The 16414-nt window shown below is 40.4% G+C and overlaps 1 protein-coding gene across 1 annotated transcript in view; it reads left to right on the forward strand.

The window, feature by feature from the left end:
- Positions 1–16414, forward strand: part of LOC132377873 (cadherin EGF LAG seven-pass G-type receptor 3-like) — a 511939-nt gene that overhangs the window by 329222 nt on the left and 166303 nt on the right. The window contains exons 31-33 of the mRNA XM_059944310.1: positions 619–725; positions 2219–2392; positions 12803–13012. Coding sequence (XP_059800293.1) covers positions 619–725; positions 2219–2392; positions 12803–13012 — 491 coding nt within the window. The remainder of the gene's footprint in view (positions 1–618; positions 726–2218; positions 2393–12802; positions 13013–16414) is intronic.

The following is a 16414-nucleotide window of genomic DNA, read 5'->3' on the forward strand; positions in this document are numbered from 1 at the left end:
TTCTATTTACTTTTCCTAGCTCTGATGCAAGTTCATCAACCTTAAATCTGTTGCTGTCTTCACAGATGCCACATAACTTGTTGAGTATGTTCTTACATTTTCATTTTTATTTCAAATTTCAAACATCTGCAGTTCCTCACTTGGGTATTTTGGAAGCAGTACAGTTAGAAGCTGGGGTTGTCCAGCTAACCATTTCCATTGAAGTGGTCAAATTCCCACATGTACTTTCAGATATAAGATCATTGCATTACCACTCAAAGTTATAACATTATTCTGTTTGAGTACAAATTTGCAGAGCTTTGTCCAGTTATTCATTAACCAGTATTTTTTCACAAGACTGCCGGAAGCCCTTTTTTTAACAGAAAGATGTGTCACAACCAAATATAATTTCCATTAGCCATTGCATATTCCAGAACAAGGTTAATGTCACTTTTCCTGTCAATAACCAAGCCCTCTATCTTAAACTAAAGGGTATAATACAGTTTTCAAAAAAAATTATTGTACAATCCCATTTTTAATCCAAATTTAAATGAGTACCAAAAGCAAAAGCGAAGTTTTTTTATGAAATGCGACTTGTGTTTTGTTATTAGTACTCCATTTCTTTCCTTGCATTCTTAGAGAAAATTTGCTGGCACGACAGGGCTCAGCTTTGGATCAAACTTTGTTGGGTCATACTGGGCCCACTGATATAGATGTTGCAATGTTTCATCGGCCACAAGATGCAAGTGGAGGAGGAGGTGAGATTGTTACAAACTATTATTCTATGCCCATAATTTATTTTCAATGGGTTTCATACTTACACAGTAATGAACATTATTGCAGTTTGGAATTTTCATATATTGGTTAATCATGTTAGTATTTGCCCATAGAGTTATAACTAGGTTGCCTGATCATGCTTAATAACAGAAAGACCCCCAAAACAATAAAAGTTCATTGAAACTGCCAAAACTCTTTCTTACAAAAGATCTGTCCATTGATTACCTGACACATCGAATTTCCTGAAGGGAAAAATTGTGTATGAGAACTTTTAAGTTCTAAAAATGAGAAAACGTTAGAAGTAATTTGTGCTTGCTGAAGTTGGGATGTTTTGAATCATATGTGCTTTGAGTGGAAAGATAGAAAAATCCTGTATGCAATGGTCAATATTCTGCCCACACACCAAAGCCACTTGAATTTTGCAAATATTGATATATTGTTTGTTTGACATTATTATGCATGTGGAGGAAAAAGATCAGTTGCTTGGAAGAAGCATGATCAAAGAGAAAGCTTGATTCCATACAGCAGTGGATGCTGCAGATTACTCTTGATAGGACTGGAACACAATTCCAACCTGCAAGTTTACATCATTATCATTTGCTAGAAAACCAACTGGCAGACTTCACTAGCTGTGTCAATGGAATAAAAATACCATGCAGGCTATTCACTGTAGCTTTATCACTCCAGTAGCCTCACAAGGACAAAGCTGAAGAAACCTGCCTTTGCTAAAGCTAATGTCAATTGCCAGGATATGAGCAGAATTGTTTCAATATCAAGCATTTTGGTTTAAGATTACAAAAACGATCTGACCCCCCCCCCTCCCACCAGGCACATTTTTTTAAATGATCCTCGGGATGCGTGGCATTTCTTACCATCTCAGGGGCCAACCATAGAAGTAGCATGTAGTCAAACCGATAAGAGCATGGAGTTTCTAATCCAAGTACATTAGATAGGCATTATTTTTGACAAATTGACAATTTTATGAAGCAACTTTATCATTGCAAATGTTCAATCTCAATTTATAACTCTGAAACTACTTCAGTAAAATTTGACCTTGGGTCAGTTGGATGAATAGCTCAGAAGTGTGACTGACAGCCTAGTAATATATGATCATTAAAATAAGAGCAACAAGATGCATTTTGAATCAATAAAATTCTCATGTGTATGTTTTAGGACAACAGTGCACCTCCAGCCTGCCCTTTCGGTGTCTAGCAAGTTATTGCCCATATTGGTAGATTAATGCTAATTATGGTAAATTGTCAAATAAGTCACCACATATTCACATAATTATTGTCTGCAGCAGTAATTTCTAATGGGGTCTTGAGGACTGAAACTTCTCCTACCACTGGTGACTTTCACAATATAATCTATTGAATAGTATATACAATATAATATAATGCACTAATATAATCAACTTTATGGCACTTAAACTAAAAAATTTCTGTTGTCTGACTCTGCACAGACCATGATTCTGAAACCGATAGTGACCTGTCACTGGATGAGGAGCGTAGCCTGTCTTTAGCATCGTCAGAGAGTGAGGAAAATGAACGATATCGTGGGCGGTTTCCACGGCGATTTAAACGTGCAGCAAATAGTGAACGATTACTTACTGACCCCCTGCATACAACCCCTAAAGGTATGTAAAATAAGTAATGAGGGGTGCTTAACTATCAGATCCAAATCAAATGGAGTTAATTTCAACTGATAAGCATGACTGAAAATAAAATCTGATAAATATCTCTGGTGTTTCATGGGCATTCTGTTCACCCTGGGACTTGAGTTTGAATACAGAGCTGACAGATGAAATCTGAATGCTGTTTCCCTACAAAAACGTGAGTTGGAAAACTATTCTTGTTTCATCTTGTTCACATCCATCAACTGTTAGACTGGAGCATTTTACAATGCAAGGCTATTGTTGATGCAGAATAATTATTGTCTTGCATCGAAACCATTATGGAAACCATTGGATATATTTAAAGTGGAGGTTGATAGGTGAAAGCAGGAGAATGGGATAGAGAGGGATAACAAGTCAGTCGTGATGGAATGGCAGAGCAGACTCAATGGGCTGATTGGCCTAATTCTGCTCATACATGTTAAGGACTCCAAGTTAAATGAGTGAAGTTGCTTAGGGGGTGAGACTTGGTTACGCACCTCTTTGGTTTGGCATCCAGTCTAGTGCAGTGTATAGCCTTTAGATTTGGAATACTTGCAAACAACCCAAGTTGAAACCGCAAAGAAGTGAAAATACTACCTGCTGAGATCAAATCCATAACATAGTCTCATTTTCCGTAAATCCATGAACAGTAAGCAAGCTTTGGGTTGATTTCTCATCTTCTAGCAGACTAACAGGCCACAGTAGTCTAGCAGTTAGTGCAATGCTGTTACAGCGCCGAATGTCAGAATTCGGAGTTCATTCCTGGCATCCTCTGTAAGAAGCCTTTGTACGTACTCCCTGTGGAATATGTATGTTTTCTCAGGGTGCTCTGGTTTCCTCACATGGTCCAAGTACATACCAGGTAGATTACTTGGGCATTGCAAATTGTCTCGTGATTAGATCAGGGCCAAATCAGGTTGTCGAGGTTGCTGGGTGACATGGCTCAAAGGACTGTACTGCTCTGTATCTCTAAATAATAAGTAATAAAAATATGGCAGTGTGCTAAAGTCTTAGACATATACATGCATAATGTTATATAGCTGGTGCACCTCAGACTTTTGCACAGCAATGCAGTAATTTTATTTATTGCACTGCATTACTGCCACAAGAAATACAAATTTCATGGCATATGTGAGTCGTGATAAACCTGATTCTGGTGTGAGTCTCTGTTGTGGACTGAGAGTGAGAAGGAGGCAGGGAGAGGTGAATCATAGTTAAGGTGAGGGGAGGGAATCGGAAGAGACATTCTATAATGATTAATAAACCAGTTGTTTGGAATTAAATGATCTTGCCTGGTGTCTCAGGGCTGGGTCCTACATCCCTGCCACCCCTTGCTCCGGCACTCCTTCTGTACCACCTGTTTCACGCCCCTCTGGTGCTCCACCCTCACCACTCCCAATATCCTTTGTTCCCAATAGATCTACAAAATTATCCTCCGCTCCACATTAACAAATACAGTACTGTGCAAAAGTCATAGATGCCCTAGCTACATATGTGTGCCTATGACTTTTGCACAGTACTGTAAATAATAAATATTAAACACTTACATCATAGAAGACTAATACAAGCTCGAATTGTGTGTCTGCCGGGATAAAGTGCACATATGTGACAGTTAAATCAATAATATTTAGGAAGAGAAACATCCCTATTCTCAACACAGTTAAATGGATGCAGTTTCAACCCAGAATATTGCTAGTTTCTCTCCTTTCACAGATGTGCTCAACCCATTGAGTTCCTCCAGCAGATTATTTGTTGTAGTCGTCATGGAGATCCTGCCAATGTTTATCCCTTAATTCAATGTTAATAAAACAGAGGTGGTGCAGCTAGTGGAACTCATAGCTCCAGCAGTTGAGGTTCAATCCTGACCCGGATCTAGGCCGTACCTTCCAAAGATCCAGACCTGACCTGCACTACCTTACTTTCCCTTTTCTATTTTCTAATTATGATTTATAATTTAATTTTTTTATTATATTTACTTTGATTTGTACTTCAGGGAGTGCGAAGCGCAGAATCAAATATCACTGGATGATTGTACGCTCTAGTATCAATTGTTTGGTGACAGTAAAGTCCTGACCTTCAGTGCTGTCTGTGTGGTTTACACGTTCTCCCTGTGGCTGCATGGGTCTCTTCCACGTGCTCTGATTTCTTTCCCACATCCTCAAGAGAGGAAAATTTAATTGAGCACTGTCAATTTACCCGAGTTGAGACAAGTGTTAGAATCGCAGGGAGTTGAGAATGTGGGGAGAATAAAATGGGCATGGGTTTAGTGTAAATTGGCACAGGACTCAATAGGCCGTAGGACCTGTTTTCATACTGTTTCATTTTTATACTGTTATTTATAGGAGTTTGATGTGTGCAATTTGACTGCCATCTTTCGTATGCTACAGTAGAGATTGCATTTCCAAAGTAAAGTGTTCTGGAAGATCCGGTAGTTGTGTAAGGAGCAGTATACATGAGTCTTTTGTTCCAGATTTATCCCAACATCAAAAGAGCTTGGTTTATATCATAGGAATTACACTTAAAGAAAAGTGGAAAGGCATTTTGTTCAAAGCAAGATTAATGAGGCTCAAATTGTGGTTTGGAATCTTGCACTCTTCCCTTCCCCAATGAGTACGAGTCTGGAAAAGACACTGCATTCTACGTAAGGTGCCCAGTGAATTGCATTGATCAGAGTTTTTCATTATATGGAAATTGAGACTGAATTTGAATTGGCAAGAACCTGTGGCTGTAGAATTGTCTGAAAAGAATGCAAGACGCTTAATGTAAAAGAAGGCACATTCCATCAAAGTCAAACTTTTCTGCAAAATGAGGCGAACAGGTGGAAGGTTGGGCTATTTATCCCTCAAAGACACAGCTCTACCCCCCTCGCCACATCAATTTCCTATCTTGGTCCAATACTATCTCATAACCTTCAATGTTGGAAGATGAAAATCTGTTGATTTTCCTACCTTTAGAATGATTAGCAATTTAAAAATTGTTGTGCTTCTAGACTATACTAGCTTGCTGCTTTGAGAAAAAAATTAGCAATATAATTACAATTGGAAATATGCCTTCTTTAAATAAATGCAAGATTGCTGGGAGCAAAATTTGGCTGTACTCTCACTTCTGGAGGAACTGTCAGTGTCTCACAATACACTTCAGTGTACAGCATAGAATATCATTTTCTAAAGGTACACAGGTAGAGGATTTATTTCCTGCATTTTCTTTTTGTACATGCAAATCTTTTAATTGTTGATCTAAGCAGGTCATTATTCACTCAATGGCATACGTAAGACGTCTCAACATCTCTTGAACACTGTTGCAACGAGAAACATAAAACCGCTTATAAATAAATTACCGCAAGCATATGCAGACCCCTTAAAAGGTTGCAAATTGCACAACAGGTGTAACTATACAGATGTTTCATGCACATGGATGCATCTCAGGCGCATATAACCTTTTAATCTTTTTGATACACACATGATTCTTGCATATAGGAATAATCACTTTGGCAAATTACATTTGGCTCCTAGAACAAGCTGCTCTTTAGTTTCAGGGGAATTCAGAAAAACTAAAAGCAGCAACAATTTCACTGTCCAATTACAACCAGTTTCACTTTGAGGACTAACCTACAACTGAAATAACAGAAGTACTATGCTCTCTCTGACAGACTCACATCCTACTGAGAAATTATTGAATCGAAAGCTTGCACAAATGTGATTTATATCTGAAATTCTTCCAGTAGAAGGCAATGACATTCCAGGTGAATATGTCCAACAGGAAACCAATTTCATTGACTTGAGTACAATGTGATAGAGGTGAGCAGAAAGTCAATAAGTGAGCAATAACATGCCATCAAAGCAGAAAGAGCACAGGCAAGAACCACATTTCTTCCCATAAGGATATAACTGAGGAATGTGGATATAACTGAGGCATTTTAAGGAAATGCTTGCTGAATAACAAAAGAAATTCAACTTAAAGTAATACTAAAAGGAAAGTATTCTTAGAGATAGTATTTATAATTATCTGGATAGACAGGATCTGATTAGGAGTAGCCAGCATGGACTTGTGCATGGAAGGTCATGTTTGACAAACCTTATTGAATTTTTTGAAGAAGTTACGAGGAATGTTGACGAGGGTAAGGCAGTGGATGTAGTCTATATGGACTTCAGCAAGGCCTTTGACAAAGTTCCACATGGAAGGTTAGTTAAGAAGGTAAAGTCGTTAGTTATTAATGCTGGAGTAATAAAATGGATTCAACAGTGGCTAGATGGGAGATGCCAGAGAGTAGTGGTGGATAATTGTTTATCGGGATGGAGGCCGGTGACTAGCGGGGTGCCTCAGGGATCTGTTTTGAGCCCAATGTTGTTTGTAATATACATAAATGATCTGGATGATGGGGTGGTAAATTGGATTAGTAAGTATGCCGATGATACTAAGGTAGGAGGTGTTGTGGATAATGAGGTGGGTTTTCAAAGCTTGCAGGGAGATTTATGCCGGTTAGAAGAATGGGCTGAACGTTGGCAGATGGAGTTTAATGCTGAGAAGTGTGAGGTTCTACATTTTGGCAGGAATAATCCAAATAGAACATACAGGGTAAATGGTAGGGCATTGAGGAATGCGGTGGAACAGAGAGATCTAGGAATAACAGTGCATAGCTCCCTGAAGGTGGAGTCTCATGTAGATAGGGTGGTGAAGAAGGCTTTTGGAACGCTGGCCTTTATAAATCAGAGCATTGAGTACAGAAGTTGGGATGTAATGTTAAAATTGTACAAGGCATTGGTAAGGCCAAATTTAGAATATTGTGTACAGTTCTGGTCACCGAATTATAGGAAAGATATCAATAAATTAGAGAGAGTGCAGAGATGATTTACTAGGATGTTACCTGGGTTTCAGCACTTAAGTTACAGAAAAAGGTTGAACAAGTTAGGTCTGTATTCATTGGAGCGTAGAAGGTTGAGGGGGGATTTGATCGAGGTATTTAAAATTTTGAGAGGGATAGATAGAGTTGACGTGAATAGGCTGTTTCCATTGAGAGTAGGGGAGATTCAAATGAGAGGACATGATTTGAGAGTTAGGGCGCATAAGTTTAAGGGAAACACGAGGGGGTATTTCTTTACTCAGAATGTGATAGCTGTGTGGAATGAGCTTCCTGTAGAAGTAGTAGAGGTCAGTTCAGTTGTGTCATTTAAGGTAAAATTGGATAGGTATATGGACAGGAAAGGAGTGGAGTGTTATGGGCTGAGTGCGGGTAGGTGGCACTCGGTGAGATTAAGAGTTCAGCACGGACTAGGAGGGCCGAGAAGGCCTGTTTCCGTGCTGTGATTGTTATATGGTTATATTAGCAATTTTAGGTGTAGACTATAGTTAAAATGAGATTAATAAAAACAGTATGTTTGATAGAAGGGAATGGAAAATGTAATTTCTTTTAAAAATCAGTCAAATGCATGGGACAATAAACAAAGTTCAATTGGTTTTACAAACTTATAAGAAATGAGATAAGGGAATAATTGCCTAGTTTCGTGGGAACAGGGCCTGATTTTCATACTGAACAATTTGCTTTTCATCTGCCGTTATCAACAGTTGAAGTAAATGTAGGAGAAGAGGAAGGGGCATTTGAGATGTTAGACTGGAATAAAGATTCTACAGTATCTCTCAAAGGCTTGTTCAATAAGATGCATCCTTAGTTGCTAAGTAAAGTTAGGAGAAGTATAAAAGTCCTGACCACAATCATTTAATCCTTATATTAGGGTATGAGAGGACCGCAAATGCTGCACCCTGTTCAATGCACAGGAGTTAAATAAATCTGGAAATCAGTCTCACATTCCCAGTGAGCTAATTACCACACAAGAATTCTCACCTGGTCAGTCAGCACAACTTTATTATAAATTTGAACTCTTTGAACAGGAATGATTGATGATGCAATACTCATAACTTGGTGCTTCCTACCAATTTAGTTGTTGCCCGAAGCAATCAATGAACGTAGAACAGTACATAATATTGTACTGACCTATATAAACCTACTCTGTGATTAATTCTTATCTATTCTTCCTATAGTGAGGTGACCAGAACTGAACACAATACTCCATCTGTGGTCTAATCAGAGTTTTATTGAGCTGTAACATTACCTGATGGTTCTTGACCTCAACCCCTGACTAATGAAGGTCAACAAAACGTATACCTTCTTAACCACCTTATCAACTTGCATGGCAACTCTGAGGGATCTTTGGACTTGGACCCCAGGATCCTTCTATCCCTCCACACTGCAAAGAATCATACCATTAACCTTGTACTTTGCCTTCAAGTTCAGTTTTCCGAAGTGTATCACTTCACACTTTTCCAGATTGAACTTCATCTGCCACTTCTCTGCCCAGCATGCATCCTGTCAATATCCCTTTGTAACCTATGACAACCTTCTACACTATCCACATCATTACCAACCTTTGAGTCATCTGCAAACCCACCCCCCTACTTCCTCATCTAAGTTATATATATAAAAATCATAGGGTAGATATCCCAAATAGATTCTTGCAGAACACCTTACTAAAATCCATATAGACCACATCCACTGTTCTGCCTTCATCAATTTGTTTTGCCATCTTCTTGAAAAACTCAATTAAGGTCATGAGTCTGGAGTGGCCCCTCACAAAGCCATGCCAACTATCCCTAATAAAATTATGCTTCTCCAAATACTACTGTCCCTAAGAATCCCTTCTATTAGTTTTCCCATCACTGACTAGTTTATAATTTCCAGTATTATCCCTATAACCTTTCACAGCTATTTTGGAATGAACTTATGAAGTTTGCCGGCCCTCAGATTTGAAAGGTTCAAAGATTCAAAATCTTTATGCCATTCTAATTGTACATCAGCTCTGCAGGGCAGAATGAGACAGCGTTTCCCAGGGGCAAGTGCAATCAGAACATAACAAACGCAACGAATAGTAAACACAACAATAAATAATAAAACACAACAGCCACATGTCGGTTAAAATCGAGTTATAAGTGTCCAGTGCAAGTTAACAGTGTCCAAAGCAGAGTCAGGTAGAGCAGCTATTTAGCAGTCTGACTGCCTGTGGGAGGAAGCTGTTTAGTAGCCTTGTGGTTTTTGTTTTGATGCTCCTGTAACGTTTGCCTGATGGCAGAAGAACAAACAGTTTATGGAGTTTCTTGCTTCTTAATAAGCAACTTCTTTCTGCTGGTCCAACGTTTATCCTTTTACTCTTCAAGATTAATGTCATCAATTAAATTATCTTGTATTGAGAGCTTATTAGATGATCTTGGTCTTTGCTGATTTGTATGCAGAATAATGAACAATAATTTGTCACAGCTACTCAGAGCTTTACTCATTTTATTTTTGATGTTGAGTACTCAACATTGTTGTGCTTATTATTTATTCTTGCGTTTGTTATGTTCTGATTGCACTGCTCCTGGGAAACGCTGTCTCATTCTGCCCTGCAGAGCTGATGTACGGTTAGAATGACAATAAAGTTTTTGAATCTTGAATCACCAGTTCTTTTCTCTTTTCCTTTTTGAATATTCCAGGCAATAAAATGAAATTCTCGCGCTCCATAAAGCCCCAGTAAAAGTAATTACTCCAGTGATAAATTGATGGCTTGACATTATTAGTCCCAGTGGACAAAATTCCATTTGACAACTCATTAACATTTTTGTGACTTTTTAATAGGCTTCTTAAGTGAGGTTTTCTGTAGTTTGTATCTTTGGTAGAAGGTTAATTACATTTATTTGTCAGGGATGTGTATGAAGATAATTAAGGATCTTTTCCACATCAGTTGGTGGATTAAAGAGCGGGAAGAATCGACTTCAATTGTTCTCATGTATTTTAGCAGTGTAATTAAAGGAAGGTGACAGTTCTGTCTGCATTTCAAGGTTATACAAACCCCTCCCCCCTTCACAAGTACAACAGCTAACTACCATGAAGTATCATAAAACACATATTGCAAACAAAATTAAATTTTAGACAAAAGTACCTTTGACTGAGAAGTTCTTGTGGCATTTGTGATTAGCACTCAATAATTAATTGAAGAGGCCGAGCTGAAAGAACTTTGTCACCAGACAAATCTATGCAAACTTAAGATAGGTTGAAGTATAAGCATCTCTCAGTACGGTAGTTAATCTTAGAGTGAGCTAACCTAAAGGGCTATCAAAAAACCTGCCTAACATCTCGTTAAGTAAAGAGATGTGAAGGGAAAGAGCAGATCTTCATAGTGCTCTAAAATGAATTCTTTGCACAAGGGTGGAAACTGTAAGACCAAAATAAACGCATTTGATTTCTCTTCAAAACCAAAAAAAACATCTGGATATATGTCAGACTGATTAAAAAAAGCTGGTCACCTTATTTAAGTGCAAAGTGTGCATCACATATTGGTGAAAGGAAGTCCTTATTTGCTTCAGCCAGATTTGGCACGTGGCCAAGTGGTTAAGGCATCTGTCTAGTGATCTGAAGATGGCTGAGGTTGCGTGTGTGTCCTTGAGCAAGGCACTTAACCACACATTGCTCTGCGACGACACTGGTGCCAAGCTTTATGGGTCCTAATGCCCTTCCCTTGGACAACATCGGTGGTGTGGAGAGGGGAGACTTGCAGCATGGGCAACTGCCTGTCTTCCGTAAAAAAATAACCTTGCCCAGGCTTGCGCCCTGGAAACTTTCCAAGGTGCAAATCCATGGTCTATCGAGACTAACGGAGGCCGACACACTACATCAGTGAGACCTTACTCAGATTGGGAGACCACTTCATCAAGCACCGTCACCATCTACAGTAAAAGGCAGGATCCTCCTGGTGGCTATCCATATCAATTTCACTTCCCGTTCTCATTCTGACATCTCTGTTCATGATCTCCTTTAACTGTCATGATGAGGCCAAACAGGTTAAAGGAGCAACACCTCATATCAGTTTGGCAAGCCTCCAATTTGGTATGAACATCGGTTTCTCTGAATTGTGCTAATTACTCTCCCCACCCATCTTCTCTTCTCACCTGACCAATTCTTTCTGCTTCTTCTCCTTCGCCTTTTTCTTCCATGGCCCACTATCTTTTCCTATTTGCCACCTTCTTCAGCCCTTTACCTCTTCCACCCATCACCTCCTAGCTTCTTACTTCATCCCCCTCCCTCACCCACCTACTGTCACCCTCACCTGGTCTCACCTATCACCTGCCAGCTTCTTACTTCATCCCCCTCCCTCACCCACCTACTGTCACCCTCACCTGGTCTCACCTATCACCTGCCAGCTTCTTACTTCATCCCCCTCCCTCACCTGGTTTCACCTATCATCTGCCAGCTTCTACTTCCCCTCCCCCTACCTCCTAATCTGGCTTCTGCCCCCTTCCTTTCCAGTCCTGATGAAATGTCAACTGTTTATTCTCCTCCACGGATGCTGCTTGACCTGCAGAGTCCTTCCAGGATTTTGTGTATGTTGCTGAAAGAGAATTAAAACTTACTATGAAAATTAATTTCACCAGAATAATATGGCAAAATATTAGGAATGCAAAAGAAATAGCTACAAATGAAAGACAGTGAGTGAATTAGTGAGACCCAATATAAATTGGGGGAACCGCTTTGTCAAGCACCTCTGCTCCCTCCACCAAAAGTGGGTTTCCCGGTAGGCAAGCATTTTAATTTCTATCCCCATTACAACATGTCGTTCCGTGGCCTCCTCTTTTGCCATGATGAGGCCACTCTCAGGGTGGAGGAACAACACTTCATGTTCCGTCTATGTAACCTCCAGTTTGATGGTGTGAACATCAATTTCTTCTTCCAGTAATTATTTTCTCCTTTTTCTTTTCCTCTCCCCCTTCCCTCTTGTATTCTTCAGTCAGGCCTCTTACCTCTTGTCTTCACCTGCCTTTCACCTCACCCTGTTGGTCCTCCTTCCTCCCTTTCTCCCATGATCCACTCTCCTCTCCTATCAGATCCCTTCTTTTCCATCCCTTGACCTTTCCCACCTACCTGGCTTCACCTTTCACCTTCCAGATAATCCTCCTTACCCTCCCCTCACCTTTTTATTCCGGCATCCTCCCTCTTCCTTTCCGGTCTTGAAGAAGGGTCTAGCTCTCAAAACGTCAACTGTTTGTACATTTACAGAACCTTCTGAGTTAGGCACCCATGCTGCCTAACCTGCTGAGTTCCTCCAGTGTTTTGTCTGTGTATCCTCAAGCAACAGTCTTAGCCATCACACAGCCTGAAATTTCTTCATTAAGTAAACAGAGGCATAGGGCATACAGGCCTTAGTTCAATTCTATGACTCTTCTAGCACAACTGAGGCTCTAAATCATAACAGAAGCTCATATTGCTTTTTGTACTAAATTCCCAATTCTTTGCTAAATTTTTCACAAGACTTTCGCTTTGCTTTGTTTGATGCAGGCAGAGCCTGTCAAATGCTTCATTATATTTTACAGATTGTGATGGCAATGATTTAATATCCTATTGGCCAGCACTGGGCGAGTGTGAAGTTCATGCCTGCTCACTGCAGAAGTGGGGCTCAGAAAGAAAGCTGGGCCTAGATTTCAATAAGGATGCCACTAACAACAACCAGCCTGACATGTCCATTGTGAGCAGTGATGAGAATGCACCAACCCACCTATTCAAACAAGAGCAGCAGAGGAAAGGTAAACTTTCACATAGAAAAAGTTCACAGCATTGGTGATAAACTAGAGGAATAGTGTATGATAAATATAAAATCTGCTGTGTGGGTAGGTGCATCAGGCCCTCCATTGGTCAGGGTTGACCATGGATGTTGCACCCTAGCTATCTGTATACAAGCTAGGGCAGTTTGATATGGAGAGCTGTGCCCTTCTCCAGACAGCTGAGCCAGATACTGATACAGTTTGGCACCAGCAGCATTGCAGCAGTTGTCAGTCAGTATTGAACTCAATGTAGGACTGCCTTCAGGAATCTAGCTCTGGATTTTTTCTTGGGATTACTCCCAAAATCTTACCCATGAGTGGGAATAACCGTAAGGCAGCCAAAGTTTGAGATCAGAATTTTCCTTCTAAATATGCTGCCAACCATGGCTAACATGCCCTAACTGCCTGGAGCAACTGGTTTTAAGGCACCAGTAACCCACCTTGTCCTTTCTGCTGTCATAGAAATGATTAGTAGCTAAGAACACGTGAAGGTTAGGAGCTGAACTTGGTTATCAGAGGCTATTTGAGATGCACGCAATTGGAAACATTTAATAGGTGGTGGGAGCTTATCTCTATTACCCCTGCACCCTCCCCATCCTCCACCCCTATGGTTAGGACAACTTTATTGAACCACAAGTACAACAGATCTACAAAATACCCATCAGAAATCTGTGGGATGTATTGTTACACAATAATGATGGCAGAGAACAGAAAATAAGAACGGTAAACAATGGGGTAACATAGATATAGAATATGCCTTCACTCTGTTAATGCCTCTTCATATCTTTACAAAAAGCTTCAGAGCTTTGGCAGTGCTATTGAAATGAAATCATTATGGTAGTGATAATCATTCAGTCCCTTGCGAGGGGGACATAGAATCTGGGGATGTAGAGTCAGTATGGATAGAACTGAGAAATTCTAAGGGTAGAAATACCCTAATGGGAGTTATCTACAGGCCCCCAAACAGCAGTCTGGACGTAGGGTGTAAGTTGAATGAAGAGTTAAAATTGGCATGTCGCAAAGGTAATGATACAGTTGTCATGGGGGATTTCAACATGCAGGTAGACTGGGAGAAGCAGAATGGTACTGGACCCCAAGAAAGGGAGTTTGTGGAGTGCCTCCGGGATGGATTCTTAGAACAGCTTGTACTGGAGCCTAACAGGGAGAAGGCAATTCTAGATTTAGTGTTGTGCAATGAACCAGATTTGATCAGGGACCTCGAGGTAAAGGAACCATTAGGAGGTAGTGACCATAATATGATATGTTTTAACCTACAATTTGAGAAGGAGAAGGGAAAATTGGATGTGTCAGTATTACAGTTGAACAAAGGGAACTATGGAGTTATGAGGAAGGAGCTGGCCAAAGTTCAATGGAACAATACCCTAGTAAGAAAGACAGTGGAACAAAAATGGCAGGTATTTCTGGGAATAATGCAGAAGGTGCAGGATCGGTTTATTCCAAAGAGGAAGAAAGATCCTAAGGGGAGTAAGGGGCGGCCGTGGCTGACGAGGGAAGTAAAGGGCAGTATAAAAATAAAACAGAAGAAGTATAACATAGCAAAGATGAGCGAGAAACTGGAGGACTGGGAAGCTTTTAAAGAGCAACAGAAGATAACAAAAAAGGCAATACACCAAGAAAAAATGAGGTATGAAGGTAAACTAGCCAAGAATATAAAGGAGGATAGTAAAAGCTTCTTTAGGTATGTGAATAGCAAAAAAGTAGTTAAGACCAAAATTGGGCCATTGAAGACAGAAACAGGTGAATTTATTATGGGGAACAAGGAAATGGCAGATGAGTTAAACAGGTACTTTGGATCTGTCTTCACTAGGGAAGACACAAACAATCTCCCAGATGTAATAGTGGCCAAAGGAACTAGGGTAAAGGATGAACTGAAGGAAATTTATACTAGGCAAGAAACAGTGTTGGATAGACTGTTGAGTCTGAAGGCTGATAAGTCTCCGGGACCTGATGGTCTGCATCCCAGGGTACTTAAAGAGGTGGCTCTAGAAATCGTGGATGCATTGGTAATCATTTTCCAATGTCCTATAGATTCAGGAACAGTTCCTGCCGATTGGAGGGTGGCTAATGTTGTCCCACTTTTCAAGAAAGGAGGGAGAGAGTAAACAGGGAATTATAGACCGGTTAGCCTGACGTCAGTAGTGGGAAAGATGCTGGAGTCAATTATAAAAGAGGAAATTATGACACATTTGGATAGCAGTAGAAGGATCAGTCCGAGTGAGCATGGATTTACGAAGGGAATATCATGCTTGACTAATCTTCTGGAGTCTTTTGAGGATGTAACTATGAAAATGGACAAGAGAGAGCCAGTGGATGTAGTGTACCTGGACTTCCAGAAAGCTTTTGATAAAGTCCCACATAGGAGATTAGTGGGCAAAATTAGGGCACATGGTATTGGGGGCAGAGTACTGACATGGATTGAAAATTGGCTGGCTGACAGGAAACAAAGAGTAGTGATTAATGGGTCCCTTTCCGAATGGCAGGCTGTGACCAGTGGGGTACTGCAAGGTTCGGTGCTGGGACCGCAGCTGTTTACGATATACATTAATGATTTAGATGAAGGGATTAAAAGTAACATTAGCAAATTTGCTGATGACACAAAGCTGGGTGGCAGTGTGAAATGTCAGGAGGATGTTATGAGAATGCAGGGTGACTTGGACAGGTTGAGTGAGTGGGCAAATGTATGGCAGATGCAGTTTAATGTGGATAAATGTGAGGTTATCCACTTTGGTGGCAAGAACAGGAAGGCAAATTACTATCTAAATGGAGTCAATTTAGGAAAAGGGAAGTACAACAAGATCTAGGTGTTCTTGTACATCAGTCAATGAAAGCAAACATGCAGGTACAGCAGGCAGTGAAGAAAACTAATGGCATGCTGGTTTTTATAACAAGAGGAATTGAGTATAGGAGTAAAGAGGTCCTTCTGCAGCTGTACAGGGCCCTGGTGAGACCCCACCTGGAGTATTGTGTACAGTTTTGGTCTCCAAATTTGAAGAAGGACATTCTTGCTATTGAGGGAGTGCAGCGTAGGTTCACAAGGTTAATTCCCAGAATGGCGGGACTGTCATATGTTGAAAGATTGGAGCAACTGGGCTTGTATACACTGGAATTTAGAAGGATGAGAGGGGATTAGATTGAAACATATAAGATTATTAAGGGACTGGACACACTGGAGGCAGGAAGCATGTTCCCGATGATGGGTGAGTCCAAAACTAGAGGCCACAGTTTAAGAATAAGGGGTAGGCCATTTAGAACAGAGATGCGGAAAAACTATTTCACCCAGAGAGTGGTGGATATGTGGAATGCTCTGCCCCAGAAGGCAGTGGAGGCCAAGTTTCTGGATGCATTCAAGAGAGAGATAGAGCT

The sequence above is a fragment of the Hypanus sabinus genome, chromosome 19 (genome assembly GCF_030144855.1).
Source record: "Hypanus sabinus isolate sHypSab1 chromosome 19, sHypSab1.hap1, whole genome shotgun sequence".
NCBI classification, from domain to species: Eukaryota; Metazoa; Chordata; class Chondrichthyes; order Myliobatiformes; family Dasyatidae; genus Hypanus; species Hypanus sabinus.